The sequence below is a fragment of the Xiphias gladius genome, chromosome 1 (assembly GCF_016859285.1).
Source record: "Xiphias gladius isolate SHS-SW01 ecotype Sanya breed wild chromosome 1, ASM1685928v1, whole genome shotgun sequence".
Taxonomy (NCBI): Eukaryota; Metazoa; Chordata; class Actinopteri; order Istiophoriformes; family Xiphiidae; genus Xiphias; species Xiphias gladius.
The window spans coordinates 7,539,442-7,561,085 of NC_053400.1; the positions used below are offsets into that span (position 1 = coordinate 7,539,442).

Sequence of the window (21,644 nt, forward strand, 5' to 3'; positions counted from 1 at the left end):
GGTAGATATAGTAGCTGAATAGTATACGTCCAAAAAATCTTTACCGAAACATGAACATAAATAATGTAACAGTTCTTTGTGACTTGAGAAGAGGATTTGTGATTTTTGTGAGAATTTACAGACATGGACAAGAAATTGAAAGCTTATTATAGGTTACTATTAAAAGCTTTTTATTAAGACTCATTTAGAGATAGTCATTAATATCAATCATATCCATTCCGTCCTTTCTGGGATGATTATTGGTGATCAATGGGTGTCAAATAAGCAGTTAGCAGTTAGGATGGTCTTTTTCAGTTGAATGAGAGTGTGTTAAATGTCAGCTTTTATGGGTTGACACTAGCATGCAACTGAAGCATGCATTAAAGCAGAAACAATTCCCTGCTACTGTTTCCACCATGTTTATACCAGCAGAGGAGAAGGGTAGCTGCTCAGATCATGACATGTATTTGATTCTGCTTTTCATTCACTGCAATAAAAGATGGTGAGTTGTGGTCAGACAGCTGCTCCTCGGTTTGATCATTTGAAACAGCCTTTCCTCCTCTATGACAATGTGTGCATGCAAGTGCGTATAGTATGCTTTGTGCATTGTGTGTGTTTTGCAAAAAAATGTAAGAACAACGGTTTTGGATTGCAAATATTTAAATGTGTTCATTGAGTTTGCATAAAGCCATTTTCATAAAGAAGTAAGCAGGTTGGCCTTTCTTCAAAGGCTGCATTGTTGTCAGTGTTTACCAGCATTACCACGTTAGCTCGAACTTGAATTCTCTAGTACATACTGACAGGGATTCCACACAGACAACACAAGGACAGGGGAAGGAGACACAATGCAATGCTCCAGGGAATCACACTGGGTTAGCTGTGAGAATATATTAGTTTTAGGCATGTACAAGTTGGTTAACCCACTGTTTGTGTGCGTGAGCGAGTGTTCAGCTGTGAATGACCTCATTTGGGGTGATGTCGTTACTGACATTATCAGGCTGGAACGTCAACAGCCCAGGTTTCCAGCTTAATTTGATACAGTTACTGATTAAGAATGAATTGCCTTTTGCCATTTAGTGGTTTGTAGATAAAGTGTTAAAACATTCAATCAAGTAAATTAGCACTGAGGTTGTAGCAGTGGGCCTGATTATGATTTCTTAATGAGACTGCTCCCTATTGGAATGCATAACACTTAATCTTGCAATAGAGCACAAAATTGAACCAAGTAATTTAGAGTACAAGATTGCTTTTAGAGGACACAAGTATTTTCATTTCAAGAACTGTCTTACAAGATAGACCCTCTGTGTTTAGAAAATACTAAGTCGTGACGATCAGGTATTTGTCCTATAAAAGGTTTTATAGGGTTTTGGAAACGAACTAAAAAGTCCCTAACAGGTTGGTGTGCTCCTGGCAGGCTTGTTTTTTAATCCAAAACAGTCATCATCTTTCATCAGCCTTGTGCTCTGTCCAGAGTTTTCCTGAGCAAGATGCTTAACCTCCACGAGATCACCCTCACTCTCTGGAAGCTGGAGGCATTCCGGGAAATGTAGGCAACAGTATTTGAGGTTTGATTTTTCTCGGAAGGGAAACAGAAGTCACTCGCTGTATAAAAACTTCATGGGAAGATGAATTTATACTGACATCATGTGGTTGGAATGGGCTATCACAACCCCAAGTTCAGCTCTAGGTGATGCACTGTACAGTGTATCTGTAGACAGTCAAAGCACAGAAAAGCAATACACGGAGATGATACAGTTTTTAGAGTCACTGAAGTTAAATGAATAACCTTGGACAGTATAATCCTGTTTTTATTTTCTTTTTCCAGAGCAACCAGAGGCTGAGCAGCAGTCAGTCCAACCAGCCCCTGTCCACCCCAGTGGTCGCCATCACCACACCCAGTCTGCCTCACCAAAATATGGTGTACTCTGGCATCAGCTCTGCCTACAACGATGGTACCTGAGCAGTATTACTACTTGTACTGTATTGATGTCATGAGCGCAGCCCCTGCTGACCCAATGAGGACACAATATGGTTATCAAAGACAATGAAATGTTGCTGTTTTTCGTTATTTATTTCATACTTCATTTAATGCATAGGTGTGTACATTACCACTTACGCACTGTTAAACTCCAAATGACATAGCAGAAGAACCAGAATGACACAGTATATTATCCACCATATTACTCAAAGCACCCCACAGTGCTGCGCTAAGATGGGTCAGACATTCAGAACATTACAAAGGAAAAGGCAGCTTCTTTGGACATTTTTTTAGGGGTTAAACTACTTATATCTTTATTTTGTAATGGTATAAAAATATAGATACACATGTATATAAAGATAAATAGTATCTTTAAATATGATTATTTTTATCCCAAATCCTCAACCAAGTCCAATCTGTCATGTATCATCAGAGTGTTTCTCTTCCTGAGGAAGGAGTGTCAGTGCATCATGGAACACTAACACTTTCCAGGAAAAGTTGTTGAAAGTAAAATAGCTTCAGGTGGTGCAGCAGCTCAACGTGAGCAAAGTTACACCTTAGCTTTTAGAATGATACTGAAGTCGTATCTATTGAATCTGTTGCTTTTTTTTGTGGGCCATTGTGTTACATGTCCCCCCTCCCTCTCTGTCAGATTATTCCCTGAACAGTGCAGAGCTGTCAGGCTTCAGCTCCCCAGCAGGCCCGTCTCTGAGCTCCATGGCAGCATGGCAGCAACACCAGCTGAGCTCACTGGGGTAAGTGCCTGACACAGTTGACTTTTCGCTTTTAATAACAGATAACAGGTTTTACTGTTGCATTGTTTGCTATCTTCATTTTGTTAGTTGACACAGTTTCTTTACACTAAGTTAAAAATAAATTGACATACAAAACAGGTAAACAAATGCCCTACAGAGTTTCTCTGATTCTGTTATAGGAATCTGTTTTTAGAGGACTGACTTAATGAAGGGAAAGGCTAATGATTTAAGTAATAAACTGAACATATTGCAGGACTAATATGTGACTGACTACTGATGGAAACTTCACACTGACAAGATGAGGGGTGGAGGAAGTACTCAGAACCTTAACTTAAATTAAAGTGTCAACATGACACTGTAAAAATATGCCACTACAAGGTAAATTGAGACTATGTAGCTTTTGCTGAGCAGCAGCCGCTGTGTGGCCACAAGTGACAGTTATGGGATAATGGTCAATGCTAAAACAGAGTGAAACAGTACAACAAATAGAGAAGAGTTGTACAGTGTTGGTTATACTGCAGTATCTGTCTTATTTAGCCCTCCACAGGCTTAGGAGTACAATTTTTCGTTTGTAAGAGGAAGATTGTTCTTTCTGCCACTTATGCATTATCAGAAAAAGTAAAGTAAATGTACTAAATGCAAAACAATTCCTTCCTAAGCGTTTTAAAATGATAAATTACAGTATTAGATTATTTTTGTTAATGCATTAACGTTTAGGTAACATTTTACTGTTGTAACTGGTCGAGGTGGAGCTAACTTTTAACTGATTTATGCACTGTTGGGTGGTTTAATCTATAGAAATTGATCATATTTTTTAAGGTCATCATGTATTTAAAACATATATGCATAAAATACAAAAACCCATGTAAAGTAAAAGTAACTCAATTTGTATGAAATACAGTATTTGAGGAAATGTACTTACATTCCGCCACCAGGTAAGTTTCAGCATTGGCCAAAGTTGTCTTTTCTATCTACATACCTGTTTCTCCACTAGGGGGCGTCTTCACCCTACAGTGAAAGCCTTAAACAATCCTCTTCCTCTTTGCCCTCTGTAGGCCGGGGAGCTCCAATCTTTCCATCAGCACCAACCACAACATCAACATCAAAGCCGAGCCGATCTCCCCACCCCGTGACCACCTCAGCCAGTCTGCGTACATGACCCAGGCTCACGTCCCTCCTCACCCTCACTCCTCCAACTCCTTATCCACCCGCGTGGAGACGGGGAGGTCTCCTGCAGACAGTGTCAGCTCCTCCTGCAGCTCCCACGAGGGCGGCAGCGACCGGGAGGAGCAGCGGCGGCCGGACTTCCACTCGTTCGCCGTGAGTCGGTCAGAGGGCAGGGAGAGTCCGACGGTCAAACGAATGCGAATGGACAGCTGGGTGACATAGAGCCTGCAGTCACATGATGACACAACACCAGGGGCAAACACAGGAAGGACACTTTTATGCAAACGAAATGTAGATTTTATCGACGTGTTCTGTTATTTTTCATTAAGTTATCTCTGTTTTTGTTTTGTTTTTTTTGTTTTTTGGGGGTTTTTTTGTCATATTTATGACAAGGTTTAAGCAGCATTGCTCTGGAAATTGTGCATCTGTCAGAAACATTCAGAATTCTTCAGTGGTACTTACATAAGCATAAACATAAGATGCCATCCTTTTGAAACATAAATCATTTTAAGCATCACAGACTGAAAATATGGGTCCAAATGCAATTACAATCTGTCATTCTTCTTATCCAGTGGGATGCATTGATGTACACAGAATACTGAAAAATGGTGAGTTTAGCGTTGTCTGTCAGTCTTGTTCATGACTTGGATGATAAACCAGGGAATCGCTTATGGATGTCTCCCACTGGGTGTTACCCAATTCATTTCTTATCTTCTCAGGGTTTGAAACATTGAGTCCAGCATGAAAGCAATACTCCCTCCACATCATCTTTCCCGTAACTTCTCTTTACAAAAACACTTATTTATATCAGCCAAAGCAGTATGCTTTTTTTATGTTGTTTGTGAGTGTTTTTATATTGTGCACAGAATAAGATAATATTTCATTCAGATTTAAAACTGAAAGCCATGGACACTTGTTCTATATGTACTATCGAAATGTGTCTTTATTGTTTGTATATAGTGTCTTTAATATATATATCACTTTCTGGTGTAACTATATATTGTTAATCTGTCTGTTGTATCTGCCTGGGTGAAATATGACACCTCCACCAGATTTTACAAAAGTATATTTTTGTGGAAGATTGCCATATTTGCGAGGCAGTGTCTTCTCCTAACTCATGGAGGATATCTGTTGGATAAATCTGTTTTGTGAAGTATGCCATGCTGCACTCTCTTGAAACCACGTCTCTCTCGTGAAAGATAAATGCACTCTAGAAAACGTCTTTTAACGAATTAAAGAAATCTAGCTCCTCAGAAGTTGTTTTTAAGAAAACAAGGGGCACACTCTAAACCCAGACCAGGATGATGAGAAGACAAGAAAAAAACTCTGTGCCTGATGGCCTCAGCAGGGCTAAATCTGGCCAAACTGATAAGGTGAGAGCACATGAGAGCATATGGGACAAGATGAATTCTGTTTTGTTAATTGCAGAAAGAAACTTAAGTGTCACATTAACCGCAGGAGGATAAAGACCAAACACCTTCAAAAAAGGATCAAGTGACCATCGCACAACAAAGGTTGCACTTATGTATGTGGTTTTGGGTGCATGAGGTAACCTCTCCTAGTGTGTATTTTAAATGCACAATGAAGGAATTAAACTTAATCAGACAGAGTGAAATTTGAGCAGAAATTCATACTTGATGAATATTTACAAGGTTGTGATGAAATTCCTCTGAGTTTAATGCATTTTTTTTTTTAAATAAAACAAAAGTTAATGTACATATAAGTCTTTAAGCAAGGATGAAGGTGGTTAACTGAAATATCTACATGCACACACCACTGATGCTTTTGTCATATATGTCGATGTACATTAGTATGGCAATGGGACAATTAATTGAATGAGTTTAAAAGATCTCTGAGGGACAGATTGGATAAAATATAGTACTGTGAAAACAAACATTTTAGGCACTTTAGATGTTTGGATTCTTATCCATCATGCAATACCAATTTTGCACGGTACTATAAATTTTGGAGATGGGAATTTACTGAACATCTTAGTGACTGAGTAGCAAATGATTGAAACTGAGAAAATGATACATGTGGGTAAATCCAAGGTAGCACATATGGTCAAGAGTACAACAGCTTCAAGTGTAACCACAGTGGTTCCACTGAACATTAGCGTGGATGGGAAGCATATCAGTCTTTCTGTGTGACCAGAAAGATAGAGACAAAAAAAACTTCAAAAGCATTGCTGCCTTTTAAATGATACCGGCCTTAAAAGAAGGGCATCCGGTATCTGGATGTGCCAGATGCAGAGGTGACGATAAATTAAAAATGTGGTGACTGTTTAAATAATAACTGCGGAGGAAGTCATGGTGATTGGTTCATGGGAAGGCACGAACGATTAGAGGGAGTAAAAAAAATAAACAAACTCTCTGCTGACTGTTTGAACACAGGAAGGCCAGTGTTGATACACAGCATCATTATGTACCAGACTGGACTATAAAGATCATTAGACCACAGCCTGCTGCAAACAGACAGGAACTATAGTGGTTCAGTGAGGACGCACTGGGTAAGTCAGGTATTGTTGGTGAACAGCCGACCTGTCTTATACGATGTGTGTTAGGTGGTAGAGAATCGGAACAAGAATCGAATGACCAGAATCCATCAGGAAGTAAGACGTGAATGAGGCGGAGGAAGTTGAGAATTCAGAACAGACGGCTGTGTGATGTGAGAGGTGTCATAAGTAACACCTCTGGCTGGTGGTGTACCAAGGTTAATGGGAAGCCCTGATGACACCTGCCACGTAAGTGATGATCTATTGCGTGAAAAGATGAGTGTGTAGAAGTTACTTGTGAGCACAGGAAAAAAAGGTCATGTGAATTACTTTTCTTAAAGCAGCACAATTGATAAAATAAATAGTCGTATAAAGTCTGTGATTAAAACAGAAAGCTTAGTGGTAAAATCTTTAATATTAGAATTATTTTGTTGATTGACTACATTTGCCTTTATTTAGTCAAATTAATAGTTTTTGAAAGGTACAAGATGTCCTTAATGTGATAAACATATATGAAATGCCAGTATAATTTAGGCATAATAAATAAAACACATTAACTGATGACCTTAACTTTATGAAAAGTAAAGTGTGTGTGGTTGTAGGAAAGAGAGGAGCAAGGGAATTATGTTGGTTCAGATGGAGAGAAAAGCACACAGGCCAAGACCTCACTCACTCAGTACACTGAGGTGGAGAACGGGAGGGTGGATGGATTAAATGGCAATGGTGAGAGCAAACATCTGTTTACCAAAAGGATTAGGTTCATGAGAGCCACAAAAGACCGGTCTGGAAATAAGTCGAGCGAACTAAAAGAAGCGTTTTCCTTAGATTTCTGTTGGACATATCAGTGGGACCAGTAACTTATGATTCAGGTTTACATGGACGTATCCGGAACAGATTGGCATGATTACGCCGTCGACTCACTGAAACAGATGCAGTATTTTCCGTCGCTTGGGGCGACTTCGGGTAAAAAAGTGCAACACAAGTTTGCCTTCGCTAAAAGGTACAAGCCAACGAAGTTATTCTCCCATCCCGGTCAAGTTAGCTGGAGTGACACCTTACCGGAAATTATCTTTTTATTTTTGAAAAAATAAAGTGGAAATACTTTTATTTTTAAACTGCCCTAGAGTTGGTAGAGTTGAATAAAGCAAACTTTGACTAAATAGCAGCGGATTACTACCATAATTTTATGATACTTACATTTGTTAAACCACCGATTTCTGAAAGGATTAGACTGCCCAGGCTATCTGACTGCTAAACATGTGTAGATATCTTTAGACATAATATCATAATATCTTTCGACATACAGTATATAGCCTACACCTTATACTCACAGATATTTAGATGCCTGTTTTAAGACTGTTTCAAAATTCGTTCATTTTGCCCGTCCAAAATCTACATTTTCTAGACTTGGGTCTTTTTTTTTTCTTCTTCTACTTTTTGCCGCACACGCTCGACGGAAGGGCCTTTGTTTTGAAATTCGTAATCTAGCGGAGGCTTCGTGGTGTCCGGCTTCAAATGAGATGGTAAGCGCAGGGGAGGAAGTCTGTCTGAGGCGCACATTACGGTCGATGAGCGGAGGTGCTACTGTTATCTTTTCACGGCCACGGTGTCTAACGGCCATGAGGTGACCAAGAAACGGCCGCCGGAGTTTTTTTCGCAAGAGCGGAAAAGGGCAAGAGCTGACTCACTCTTACTTTTTTTTTTTTGTAGGCGAGAAGCAGAGAGGTACCGAGTTGAGTTACCTGAAGGGGGTCCTTGAGGTGGGGCTGCTCAGGTGAGCCTCCTTCCCGGCCGGAAGACATTTTCCCCTGGCGGACAGGTGAGAAGTCTCAACACCTTCACTCTGAACTCTTAACTTGTTGTCACCTCGTGGGAATCTTCGCTTTCTGCCGGCTACCTCTGTGTGGAAGGAGGCTGAGTTTTGAAGTCAGACTCCGTTCAGACATCTGGCAATAATATACCCCCCCCCCCACACACACACACACACACACACACACACACACACACACACACAAACTTAAATATCTTGTGCAACAGCTTTCAAAAAGATTTCTTGTCGATAGGACTCAGCCGTTAGTTCGCCATTGCTAGCTGACAAACCCGACTCGTTTCCATGAGAACGCTGTCGACTTATTGTCTCCCGCTGGTCCTCTAGCAGGACGCCGCTGGACGCAGCGAGAAGCTCCTCGGTGAAGTGTTTTGAAACGGCAGGTTCTCGTTGGGCAGCGTGTCTTACGTGCCGAGGAGAACCCCCCCATCGACCCAGTCAGGGTTTGAGATGAAGCTTGTAACCATGCAACCGACAACCAGAACTTCTACACCCACCAGAACTGCAGATTTTTTTTTTTTTTTGATGTTCCTTTTTATTTATGCGCGAATCATTTTATATCTGATCTGCGTTTGCTCCAGTGAGCTGTGGGCTCGCCCCATATCAAAGTGTAGGAACCACAAGCTGAAACCGTTTCAGGAAATAGCTTTTCCTCTTGTTCTGACACGAAGGCCCACATTCTTGCTCAACTCAGCCCATAGACGAAAAAAAAAGAAAAAAGAAAAGGGCTTTTAAAGCCTTTACCAACCCAACCCCCAACAGCATTTAAGACAACTTCCTAATAAAACACATCTATTAATATGAAAACTTTGATGTTTACATAAGGGGTTTTAAATTGAAAGCATATTTCCGCATGATTTAGGGTATCTGCTTTCATAATGAGAATTCATGCAGAGATCATTTCAAAATTGGACCGGTTTCCTTTGTTTTGTGTCCGGCTTGGGTTAAATAAACCATTGCTCATTCATCATTTAGTTCTCTCAAATTTGGAGGATCCAGGCAGCAGATGTGCTCTCATGTTTAACGTCAGATTAACCCGGTATCCTTTTAAAAAGCCATCATCTGTTATTTGTGCTCTCTCGGGCATTTTGTAAAATCAGTGTCTCTGTTTTTATCAAATGGTGGTGACCTCGTTTGGGAATGAGGGTAGAAATGCAGTATGTGTTTTTCATTGGTACATGTGCCATCCTGCCCCAGCACCTGTAGTAACAGGGACTGAGGCATAGTTTATACTGAATCTCATGAAGTCAGATGAATTTAAACACAGGCTCTTTTCGTGCAGATTTCGTGCAATGTAAAGGAAAAAAATACCTGCGAAAACAGGGAAAAATCCCTGAATAGAGCATTAAACGGCCAGTTTATAAAAAATATATATTTTGATGAGCTGTACGCATGTTCCCAGTGATTATCACCTACTTATTTGTGGCAAAACCTGTAATCCAAAATATAAACTGTATATATTTACCTTATTTCGTCAGTTTATAGCACTTCTACCGCATCTTGTCTACTTTGCAGTGGTCACTCTTCCGGCGCATACAGTATACCAGCAATAGCAGCCACAGAACATTATTTCTTTAATCCATGTGGACGGTTTTATCACCTAAGTGCATGTACTTTTGTTATCAGTAGAATCAGCAGTCTTTCAAGGGTAGTGTGTATTCTAATTAGACACATGCCATAATATTAGTCTTTTTTCGTAAATAGCATTATAGACTTTATATATATTACAGGTAGGTTAACTGGTGTTTGTTCTCTTCTGTCCTACATGCTCCCATATGATTTTGGCTCAGATATACTATCAGTCTCTCCATTTTATCATCAAATGCAAATGTTTACTTTTTCAATTCAAACCACTCATAGTCACTGTTTGTTCATGCTCATTTTTCATCCATCCATTTTAGGTTCACAGTTATGTTTATTTAACAATCTGACCTTTGACATCTGCACTAGTGGTTGCTTTTTTATCACGATCTACGAGATAAAGTCTTCGTTCCTTGCCACCTCAATTAATGTCTCTTTACTTAAGAGTCAGATAAATGACTGTGTGATGCAAATGAGGTTGGTCAGACGGGTTTCAGGACAAGGTTCTCTGCAGGAAGGATTGACGGCCTCAGCATCCCCTTGAACTGGGCTGGTTTGTGCTACGGCCTTCACATCTTCACTGCATGTGCTGGCAGCAGGGATATACAGTAAAAGGGATTGGAAAATCAATGTATATAACATCATTTACCATTTAAACTTAAACTGGCTTATATATATAAATCAAGATTTAATGAAAGTATAGTTCTTCCCATTTGAGAAATTGGAAATGAAGCAGTTGTAACCATACCTGGTCAGTGGGTCAGTCTGTGTTCATAGTGTGCTGTGTGGCCACCTGGTTGTTTATCTCAGTTACCTGATCACACAAGGGCCCTGTTTTTGAGCAATGGACTGTCACTTAAATGTTTTTGGAAACACATCTAATACATACAGCGATTTACACTTCATTTAGTTTTATTTTTTTTTTTGTGAAATCAAGGGTTCAGTGCCCTGCTTAATGAATCTCGACTAGTACTTCACTCATAGTTATTGTGTACATTTTCTTTGTACCCATGATGCTCTCTGTAAATCCTCACGACTGTTGCAATGCTTCATAACTGGGCTGGTGGGGATATTGGGACTATTCAAAGTTAATTACTGATGTGGAGGGTCTTTGTTTAAAGACTCCAGAGTGCAGCGTAAAGAGCACAGCTAAGGTCCACCTACACACTACAACTTTGTTCCCCACATCAGCCAGTAACCACAGTGTGCTTGAGAATAACTATGTTACGTAGGTGCTGAGCAGACTTGACTGCAGCAAGTGCACACAAAATTATTTGGCTGAAACAGCTGCTAAATGCATTGAATTTAGCAACATGGAGATGTTGGTTGTTTTCGCAATTTTTATTTATTTTTTTGGTCTTTCTGGAGTCATATTTGATAGTTCCTTTGATCTTTGGCCTCATTTCTGTTGGTTGTTCATATCAGTGATCTTGGAATATGAGTTGTTTGTCTGATGCTCTGATGTGAGTCTTGCTGTAGGGAATAACCACACAAAATTTGCAATGATGAGAAAGGGATGCACGCTGTTCGCTCTGTGGGCAGTCATCCAGGTTAACTGGTTTGTCCGCTGTGACCAATACAGCAGTAATGGTAGTAAAGGCACACACATTTCCTGTTTTCAGACCGGAAAGACCGACTGGTGCTCTCTCCGGGACACTTTCTCAGGATAATCAGGTCACGACAGAAACCACAATGGAACTATTATGGGTATATTTAACAGATAAGGAATAATGAGGTCTCGAATTGGGGGTTTTAAAGTTAAAAAGCCTAACAAGAAGTCAATTCTCCTGACCTCATGATGATGATGATGATGATGATGATGATGATTCTGTCTCAGTAGTGGTTTGAGGTTTTTTAGAAAATTGTCTGTCATTTAACATTCTCAAAATCTAGTATTAGAAGCCAAATGAAAAGCTAAACAGAACACAGAAAGGCAAGGCAAGCTTTCTTTATCTCACTGTTTCAGTGATCCATCATCTAACCTTTATATTTGGGTCAGGCTAGAGAATTCTGAATCTAGGCTACAGATATCAGAGTCATTAGTTTACCAATTTTCTCAAACTGCATATAGAAATAAATGAGTGGAGACTAACTGATTGCTGGGAAAACTACTTCAGCTCACCTCTGGCTACTCCAGATACTACTATCTCTTTTTTGGAAAAATATGTCAGTTGTTACTGATTTACATGTTAGCATCTGAGATTAGCTGTCCAATTTTAAAATGATTGGACTCTCATAATCAAACCCTATTTTAAGTGTCACTCCTTGACGTCTGCCACCTTCTTTGCTGGTTTTGTAAACACTGATTCCTATCTTGTTACTTCCCCGCTTCTTCCTCCACTTCCCCTTACCAGCTAATAACATGGGAGGTCATGGTTTACAGTTAATGACAATGTGAAGTATGAAGCCATTTAGAGGCTTATGGGGCTGTTGCTCTAAAAAAAAAAAAATCAGGTTTTGTCAGAAGCAGCAGCAGTTCTGGGCGGGTACTGCTCCTGTTTATATTACAGAGATCATTCAGAGAGATGACAGCTTGAAGTATTAATGAGGCATCATAGTTTGAACTGACTGATTTTTTTTCTGACTGTTTGTTCATTTGAAATACAGATCTTGTTTCACCTATTGAGTGGCTTCGCAGTGAATGAATGATGGATGACTCATCCAAATACTCACATACGTTCACAAAGGCTTCAGGAACAAGCCATTAAACACATTGCAGCGGCCGCACTCCAAAAATGAGATGAGATCTCAGTCCCACCTTGTTTTTACTGAAGATCACATTAGGCAAACCTACAAGATGTGGACAAAATACCTGTACAGTAAATTTAAAGCACCTTGATACACAAAAACTTCCTTTATTGACAAAATAACAGGAACATTTAAATACCTTTTACGTAATGCTAATTAAAACCTGTATTTCAAACCTGTTTTCCCCTACATAAATTCTGGGGTGAGTCTAATAGGGGATGTTCTCATGTGGCTGAGTGAAGCTGCAGTAACATTTTAAACTAGATCTCACTGTAGATGGCACAGCACCCAGAGAGTGCATGCTTTGCATAGATGTAGTGCTTTTGCCCAGAATTGTGTATTGTTCACGTTCTGTACTGACATAATGAAGCGGAAGTGTCTTTTTTTTTTTCCGTTTGATGGCTACTTTATGTTGGAACCAGCTTTATCATACTGCAAAACATGAATAGAAATGCATTCTAATAAATCAAGTATGCAATTTGGGTAGCAAAATAATCTAATCTAAAAGGTCTGCTTAATATCAGTTTGTCAGACGTTCCAACCACTGAAAGTTCCAAAAAAGGTCCTAAGGGCCCTTGTGACTTAGATTATTTTGTAACACGAACAGTTTACAGGCCAAAAGCAAACTTCCATATTTAAATATATGAAACCTATTTCTAATACGGGGAAGTATGAAAAAAGACTTTTGGCATGGTTATTGCATCACACACATGCTCTCCCTTTCATAACTGTCTGAAAGGTTGTGCAAAACATCTTTTAATTTTAACTTATGGGAATTGCACCTAAAGTTCAACACATGCTAGGGCTGTGGTTTAGGGCATTATGACTCGGTTAATGTGTCATTTAATTTTGACTGACTGTGTGTAGGGCTATTACTGTGTAGTGTGTCTGCTGCTATATGTTGCTCTATGTTATCACAGGTACAGCTGATAACGTAGAGCAACATATATGTTATCAAAGGTACAGCTGATGGGCGTGTGAGGTTCCATACACGTGGATGAAAAAACATTAGAGTCGCATTTGAAATACGCAACTGTTTTTCACGCAATTGTTTGTTGAGATGCGTACTCCTGCAGACTATCAAACGGATTGTGATTGTGTTGCTTGCTAATGTAAGTAATATTTGTTATCCAATGATACTGCATCAGGTGTGGTTAGTAAATGGATTAACAGGTACATGGGTCAACAGTGATAAAATGGCTAAATCCAAAATACTGGGTCTGTTTTATGGTTCACCGTAAAAGACTGTACCGAGGTTTTTGGTGCTTTTATACAAAAAGGTTGAAGGCCAGGGTTAGCGTCCCTTGCTCAAGTAGCCCTCAGCAAGCTTTTAGAATCGTGTTCAAAAGGATAACATTTTTCAGTCATGTTTGTTTTTAATCTAAGATATTCTGACATGACACAGTGGGAAAATCACAGGTGTAAACAATGCAGTTAATAATGGCCAAATTCCCTTTAGCTGCTTCAGTTTCGGGGACCCGTTGTTGTGCTTACGAGCTCGCTGTCACACCTTCATGGCTTTTTGGGACACTTGAATTGAACGGAGCCCTCGTTGTCTGTTGTGAAAAAGTTGTTTCTCAACATTGCAAAGGAGTCTGGGTGTGAAAGTATTAATTATCCTAATTGTTATGACTTTGGTACAATTACATAATTACATTTAGTACTTACAGTTTCTTTCAAGCACCACTGCAGTTTGTTGCATGTGCTTTATATCTGATATAAAAACTCACAGTTGTAAGTGTTTTTTAAGACTAAATAAAATAAAGATGGAAGAGGTAAAATTTCTTGCTTAAATTTGATCGAGCGATTTATTATTTTATGATTATCTTGGGCAGTATGAGTTAATCATCAACCTCCAAAAGAGAGTTTATATTGTGGCTTGCTGCAAATTTTTTTTCTTTCCTTCCCTACTTCCTTGTTTGCTCATTTGTTTCAATTCCAAGAGTTGATAATGTGATCTCTACTGTAAATATGCAATGGTTTCTGACAGCACAGTAGAAATCACACTTTTAGACATATGTTTTATCATATTTCTGAAGCTTTTGCCATTCAGTGCATTTGTTCCTGAGATTTAGGTGATGATAGTATAAATTCTCAGCGATAACTGATGTTACAGTAAAGGTCACTACTGAATGTTAGTGAAGGTCAAACATTGAGTGATGAGTCTTAGAAGGACTTAAGAAGAATGAACACTTAAGAAAGCACTTGAAATAGTTATGGATTTTTGCTTTCTTGACAAGAGTTGGATCAGAAGATTTATTATATCTTGTTTGTTTAAGTCTTGGCATGAAAAGCAAATACTAAGACAGTTTTGATTCAGTTTTCACCCATGTTTATATTCCACAGAGGATTTAAGGCAAAATTATATCAGAGTAACAGTTAATCAGGATTCTTTTCTCATTTTTTTTTTTTTTCATTTTCAAAATTGAACTTTATTGCATGTTCATAAGAATTCGTGTCAGTTACTTGTGGACGACAGAAGACTGAGAATTTCCCTGGAATTGTGAGAATATGAGACAGACATTGACGAATTGTAGCTTAATGACAGTCACAGCTGCAGGTATATGACAGTGACTGACTCTCCTGTCTCTATTTTTTTACTATAGCTATCAGTGATGTCCAGATCTTAGACAAAGACCGGAAGCTCCCTCCCATCATGGATTCCAAGAAGCCGGGCATGCTGCAGCATCTCCGCCAAAAGATGCTGCCACACCTCCGGCGAGGCAAGACGAGCCCAAGTAAACCGCTTGCCCACCTCGCACACACCATGGACCATCGGATGAGCTCCTCTGTTCCCGACATTAGGGACATGAGGCAGGAGTATGCCCACATTTCCTCTAGCACGCAGCACGCTCAATACCACACTCCCAGCTACAGCAACCCCTCCACACCGCGTGTCAAGCCTTTTAGAGGCCAGGAAGGAGGTGGGAGTGGCCTGAACATGGGAGTTGTTGGTGGAAGAGCTGGGAGGAGTGAACACAGACTTAACGTGCCTGCCGACTGCACAGACTGGGCTTCCTCCCAGGAGTCACTCAGCAGTCTCTGTGAGGTGGAGAAGAGCTCTCCGGAGTCAAACTACAGACTTGCCAGGGGCATGGAGCCTGAGGAGCTGGCCCTGCCGGAGATGATGACTGTCTACAGCCCGGACCTTCCTTCTGTGGAGGTCTCACAGGACAGCTCACAGGTACAGAAACTTCATGTGAAAAGTTGTATGAGTATTTAAAAAACAGACCACTTCTTAGTACATAACCAATGGTCTTCAGATGGCCTAATAAAGATTCAAGTTTCTTGAGTGGTAGCACTCAGAGAGAGATTTTTTTTTTTTTCCAAATATAATTTTGGATCCCTGCATCAATTTTTCAATTAATGCCCTTGTAGAAACATTAACAGCAAGTATGACTAACATAAGCTTGTATAGTAGTGTATATTGTTTTCCTGTAACACACAGGTGAAAAGATTGAGTATTGCTGGGTGTGAGGTGTCAGGTGTGTTTGCACATGACATACAAAGTTTAACTTAGAGGAGCTGGATAGAGTTGAAATAGGAGTGCCTTCCAAAATCAATAGTCTCCAGCAGCACTGGGCAAACTCTGGCTATGTGTGTTTAATACTCCCACAGCATGAGATTTAATGACTCACATCTTTTTAAAATCATGACACTTTGGACAGTGACAAGGATGTGGATCTGAGCATGGTTCCAAACTGACATGGTCTGATAATATCTGATATGGTCAGTTAGATACTATTAGAAATTTTTAGGACTTATCTAAAATATCCCGTCTAATGACATTTAGGGCAAATGTTTCTTCCAATATGATTGTATGGTGAGAGTGATTAATTTATCACTGAATGAATATGATCTTGTGTGTCATGATTTATAAAATCAGTAAGAATCAACAAGTTATATCAGGAACAGCAACTTTTTCATAGCTAAGAGTTTGCAAATTGACCAAGGCTAGCAAATGTTAAAAAAAAAAGTCTGTAAAAACATTTATAGCGCGAGTGATATCTGTTTTCAACTACACACCTGTAAAGTTCTGTGACTGCATCTTGTACGGTTATGATGCTATCCTGGTGACAAAATCCATCCACAGACATACAGTTAGGTCTAAAAGTATTGGGACAGTGACACAGTTTCATAATTTTGCCTCTGTACACCACCACAATGGATCTGAAACGAAGCCATCAAGATGTGATTGAAGTGTTGACTTTCAGCTTTAATTCAAGGCGTTCAACTAAAACATTGCATTAACCGTTTAGGAATTATAGCCATTTTTATACAGTCTCTCCATTATCAGAGGCTAAAAAGTTATTGGACAAACCAATATAATTATAAACATAAGGTTTATTTTTAATATCCGGGTGAAAATCCTTACCTGTCTGGGAAGTTTGGCAGGCCTTTACTGCAGCTGCCTTCAGTTGCTGACTGTTTTTGGGTCTTTATGCCCTCAGCGTGGTCTTCAGTAAGTACAAAGCATGCTCAGTTGGGTTGAGGTCAGGTGACTGACTTGGCCGTGGAAGAATATTCCATTTCTTTGCCTTGAGGAGCTCTTGGGTTGCTTTCACAGTATGTTTTGGGTCAGTATCCATCTGTACACCGTCCTATCTCTTTTGCGGCATTTTGCTGATTCTGAGTAGATAGTATAGTCCTATACATTTCTGAATTCCTCTTGCAATATCTCTTGATTGTAGACTTTCACAATGATACGCCTACCTCCTCGAGAGCGTCCTTGACCTGCCTAGTTGTTGTGAAGGGGTTTTTCTTCATCCAAGGAAAGAATTTTGTGACCATCCACTTTAGTTGTCTTCCGTGGTCTTCCAGGCCCTTTGGTGTTGCTGAGCTCGCCAGTGCAATCTTTCTTTTTGTAAATGTACCAAATTGTCAATTTGGCCACTCTTAAAGTTTCTGCCATCTGTCTTAGAAGATTGTTTTGTTTTGTCTGCCCAATGATTCATTTGTACCAACACCTATTTGGATGACAGAGAGTTCCTGAGAACAGCTACCAAATGCAAATTAAATGCATTACAAAAAACTTTTTGTCATGAAATAACCAGGGAAGAGGCCACACCTTTCCATGAAACTGTCAATTGTCCAATTACTTTTGAGCCTCAGGATCATATTTTATAAGCTCTTCATATGTTTTTATATGTAAAAATCTTAACTTGCAAAGTAACTAGTAACTCAAGCTGTCAGATAAATGTAGCGCAGTATAAAGTATTATGTTTCCCTCTGAAATTTGGTCAGGTAGAATGATAGAGTGGCATGAAAAGAATACTCAAAGTACAAGTAACTCATATTTGTACTTAAGTACAGTATTTAAATAAACATTTACATTCCACCACTCTTTTTCTGAAAATAATGCATAATATACAGGATATAGCTGGACATGGCTATGAAAAAAAAATAGCAAGGAATAATACTATGCCTTTTTAAGTTTTTGAAAATTATGTTTCAAAAACAAAGTGAGCAATTTGCCTTAGGGCAAAATCCTCAGTCTCTCATGGTTTAAATTCTATAGGGAGGGCCAGAATAGTAGTTACTTGGAACAGAACAAAAGGGCATGAAGAGAGCAGTAAAACAAATGACCTTTTTTCATTACTATGTTCTTTGGTTTAACTCTGCTCAGTCCCCAGGATGCAGGAATTTTTAATAAATGCTCAGAGGATTTGTTCCAGTGGTAGTAATGCCGAAGAGAAATCAGTTCCTGAACTTTTAGCCGATCAACAGACTGAAATTTTTGTTTTTCATCATCTGGGACTTTCACATGCTTTTAAAATCATTTTCTTATATCACATGATAGATTTTTGATATTTATTTATCTTTGTCTCCAAAGTATGATAATCATGATGCCAACAGTCATGTGTTAAAGGACGGGGACACCCCAAATGTAAGTGCTGTTATCCAATTTGGGGATTTGTTACTTTGTAAAGTGATTCTGTTTTACTGAACCGATAAAATTTTAATGTTATTTATGGTTTCTACTGAGGATTTATGGGACAAATAATAAAATTGTGCTGAAAAGGTGCGTGTAGGTATTTATCCTAGGCTACACCTCTGTACTTAAAAGGACTCTACAATAGACTGTTTCTGTCAAATGGCTGTGATATGTTTTCTGTAATGTATCGTGCAGACAGCAATATTATGCTTTGGCTGACACACACTCATGTCAAAGTTTAATTCCAGATTATTGTGGTGTGTGCAGGACACGATGGGACAGTAGGCTGTGTGTGGTTCGCTATTCAGTGTGTCACCCTGACTTTTGTGGCCGGTCAGAGTTAGAAAGCTGAGCTGGGTGATTCCAGGCAACTGGGTTTTATTCACTCAAAGATACTTGGTTTGGTGGAGAGGCTTAATAGTGATTAAATAATCCATTGCATGGACAGGAATATCAGATAGCATACAACGGCAGAAAGCCCTCCATAGAGTGTTCTTTTTTTATTGTGTCAAAAAACAACAGTAAAACATGGTCAAAAAATATTGATTAGATGTAATAGAAGTAATGCAACAAGTGAATATGTTTTGAATGAATTAGTGAAAGTAGAACAAAACAATAGAACCGCAGCCATGTGACAGTTTTGTGGTTAAAGCCCAGAACTGCTAACATTTATAGGATGCGCTTGTGTCGGTGTGGAAACCACATCTAATTTAACACATCTAATTTAACACACAGTAATTATCAATATAAAAAAAGAAATAAACAAGCACAAGACCAAAACTGTCCCTGTGTGCTTAAACCCCCTAATGCCAGCGTTTTGTGAGTTCACAAATTAATAGCAGAATATAGTGAGTCAAAAGGATAACTAGCAAAATACGGTATGACTGATTTGATGAATTCTCATAAACACTAACATAGTACATTAAAGAATTTGGAAATAATGAAAGTCAACATGGAAATTTAGAGCTGTTTTTTCACCCTCATGGCTGGGTATCCATCTCAATACTTTTTTGATACTGATGTGTACGTAGCACCAACTATCACAAGCTAGCATCAAGTGTTTTGCCAGATTTGCAATGGTCTACATATTTAATTGACCAGATATTTCAATTCAGTAACTCAGGTACTGTATTTAACAATGATAGGCCCCATTTATACACGATGTGTGTTCTCAGAAACTCTAGATAAAATCTGATGTACTAATGCTTTGCCACTACTAGTATTAATAAAAATAAATAATGGTAATGTATCGGCGTGTGTTTCCAGTATGGGATGGCCAATGAGACTCTGAGTATGTCGGACAGCATCAGGGCTTCTCCCAGGTCCTTCCTGCTCACCGTCAACCTGAAGGAAGGACGCAACCTGGTCATCAGGGACCGCTGTGGTAAGAACCTAAGTAATCATGTAGTATTGCATGCAGAAGGTGGCAGCTGTTCTGTAGTACATACTCATGCAGCACAATGGACGGACTTAATGTATGTAGATGTTAAGATGGTAAAATACCTGGAACACATTCTGAGTCTGATCTTTAGCAAACAACTCTAACTCAACGGGATCTTCAGCGACCGTGATGTAAATTATTTTTCAATGGTCAGAACAAGAAAACTGGGCTGTTGCACAAGCAAATAATATTTTAGCATGTCAGGAAACACAACAGCAGATGAGCAGTGTAGTAGTTGAATTGTCTTCATTTTCATAAAGCACTTTACCCTCCCACCCTCACTCTGAAAATCAGTGTTTGGCAAGAACTTCACCATTTTAACCTCCCCACTAACTTTTTCTGTCCATATGATTTCACTGCCTGGAGGTTTCTTGAACTCCAAAACTAGTAATGAAAAAGTACACACTTTTTTAGCATTTTTCCCAACAGGTATAGTATATACTGTGTGCTGTGTTTTTCACATTTGCCGTATTGTTATATTCTTTTTACTTCTGACCCTTTAATGTTGCCTTATCTTAGATTAGTTTCCTAAACTCAAAAAGCTTTTGAGATTACCTGTCCTCAAAGGAGCGTTTGGGATGTTTGAACCTGCCAGAAAACATCACTGTGTCCTCTTCCGGCGCGTGTTTTCTGCTTGCATCAGCCTTCGTTTGGGTGTTTAGCCTTGGCTTGTTAATGACGGCCAGGAATGTCTGTTTGATTACACGCAGTGTTATTGACTCCAGGGACACTAAAGACAGGCAAGTGTCGGGTTAGCCGTGAAGCTCTTGTAACAGCCGGGGCAGGATTCCACACAGCATATTACGACCTGTCTGAGCCACACCCAGCATTCAGTACACCAGGCCTTTCACTCTGGGGACGTATTTGGATTGAATTTTCTATGTCATGCGGGTTCATATTTACACAACCAGGCTTTGGGTAAAGACAATACGGGGGGGGGGGGGTGTTAAAACCATAATGTTCTTTTAAAAGCAGTGCATGAACAACCTTTTATTTTTCTGTTTGATCAGATCATATACACTGCATTCATAGCAAATGCTGACAGCTGCCGATGGACAACTGCTGTGCAATGGGGTTATAATGCAATGCTTGTATTGTAACATCAAAACCACACAGAACCTTGCGTGATCGTACAGGATGTGGATGCAGAGTGGTGTAAGATGATGGTCCGCAAACTGTGTTTGGTTGCTTGCTGCCCTCAGCTGGTCAATTGACAGATCAGCTAAAAGTTGCATATTGTACTTCCTTTACTCTGAGGTGAAAATGATTCGCCACAGCAGCAACAAACGTGAGGTACAAAAGTATAAAACACTTTCATGAAAGCTAAATAAATAAATATAAAATAGGACAAAATAGATTCGGTATTCTTACTCCTGCTACAATCACCTTTACCTGTTGCCCGGTCTGCATGTGACACAGTAGTCAGATCAGAAGACCTCAATAAACACATGCAACCTCACGCATGTAACGTCAAAAAAAAGTTTTCAGTTGCTGTCACTTCACAGTGGAAATCTGATTGGCTATTGATTCAGGAAATTGTGGTCCCCTCAGTTTTAGGAGGGAAAAAAAACCCACATCCTTCATACAGACACAAAATGACACTGAGGAGGGAGGTAATCTTACTTGAAACTGTTACATTTCCCGAGAAGTTAAGAAACGAGTAAATTAGCAACCTAGTTTGGAAATTAGAAGTGGGGTGGTTTCATTGGTATTTACTAGTCAGTCACAATGACAAGTC

General features: G+C 39.4%; 2 protein-coding genes across 6 annotated transcripts in view; both read left to right on the forward strand.

Moving 5' to 3' along the window:
• Positions 1-5,547, forward strand: part of LOC120802376 (myocyte-specific enhancer factor 2A-like) — a 44,815-nt gene extending 39,268 nt beyond the window's left edge. Inside the window, exons 8-10 of the mRNA XM_040150162.1 lie at positions 1,805-1,931; positions 2,610-2,712; positions 3,768-5,547. Coding sequence (XP_040006096.1) covers positions 1,805-1,931; positions 2,610-2,712; positions 3,768-4,101 — 564 coding nt within the window. The 3' untranslated portion in view covers positions 4,102-5,547. The remainder of the gene's footprint in view (positions 1-1,804; positions 1,932-2,609; positions 2,713-3,767) is intronic.
• A 932-nt stretch (positions 5,548-6,479) lies between these two features.
• LOC120802140 (multiple C2 and transmembrane domain-containing protein 2-like) overlaps positions 6,480-21,644 on the forward strand; it is a 37,675-nt gene continuing 22,510 nt past the window's right edge. For 2 of the 5 annotated variants that reach the window (XM_040149685.1, XM_040150032.1), the window contains exons 1-4: positions 7,883-7,997; positions 8,084-8,192; positions 15,137-15,714; positions 19,732-19,849. In XM_040149685.1, coding sequence (XP_040005619.1) covers positions 15,187-15,714; positions 19,732-19,849 — 646 coding nt within the window. In that variant the 5' untranslated portion in view covers positions 7,883-7,997; positions 8,084-8,192; positions 15,137-15,186. Of the gene's footprint in view, positions 6,623-7,845; positions 8,193-15,136; positions 15,715-19,731; positions 19,850-21,644 lie in introns of those variants that run through there. The other 3 variants (XM_040149856.1, XM_040149946.1, XM_040149769.1) reach the window with 3 other exon arrangements.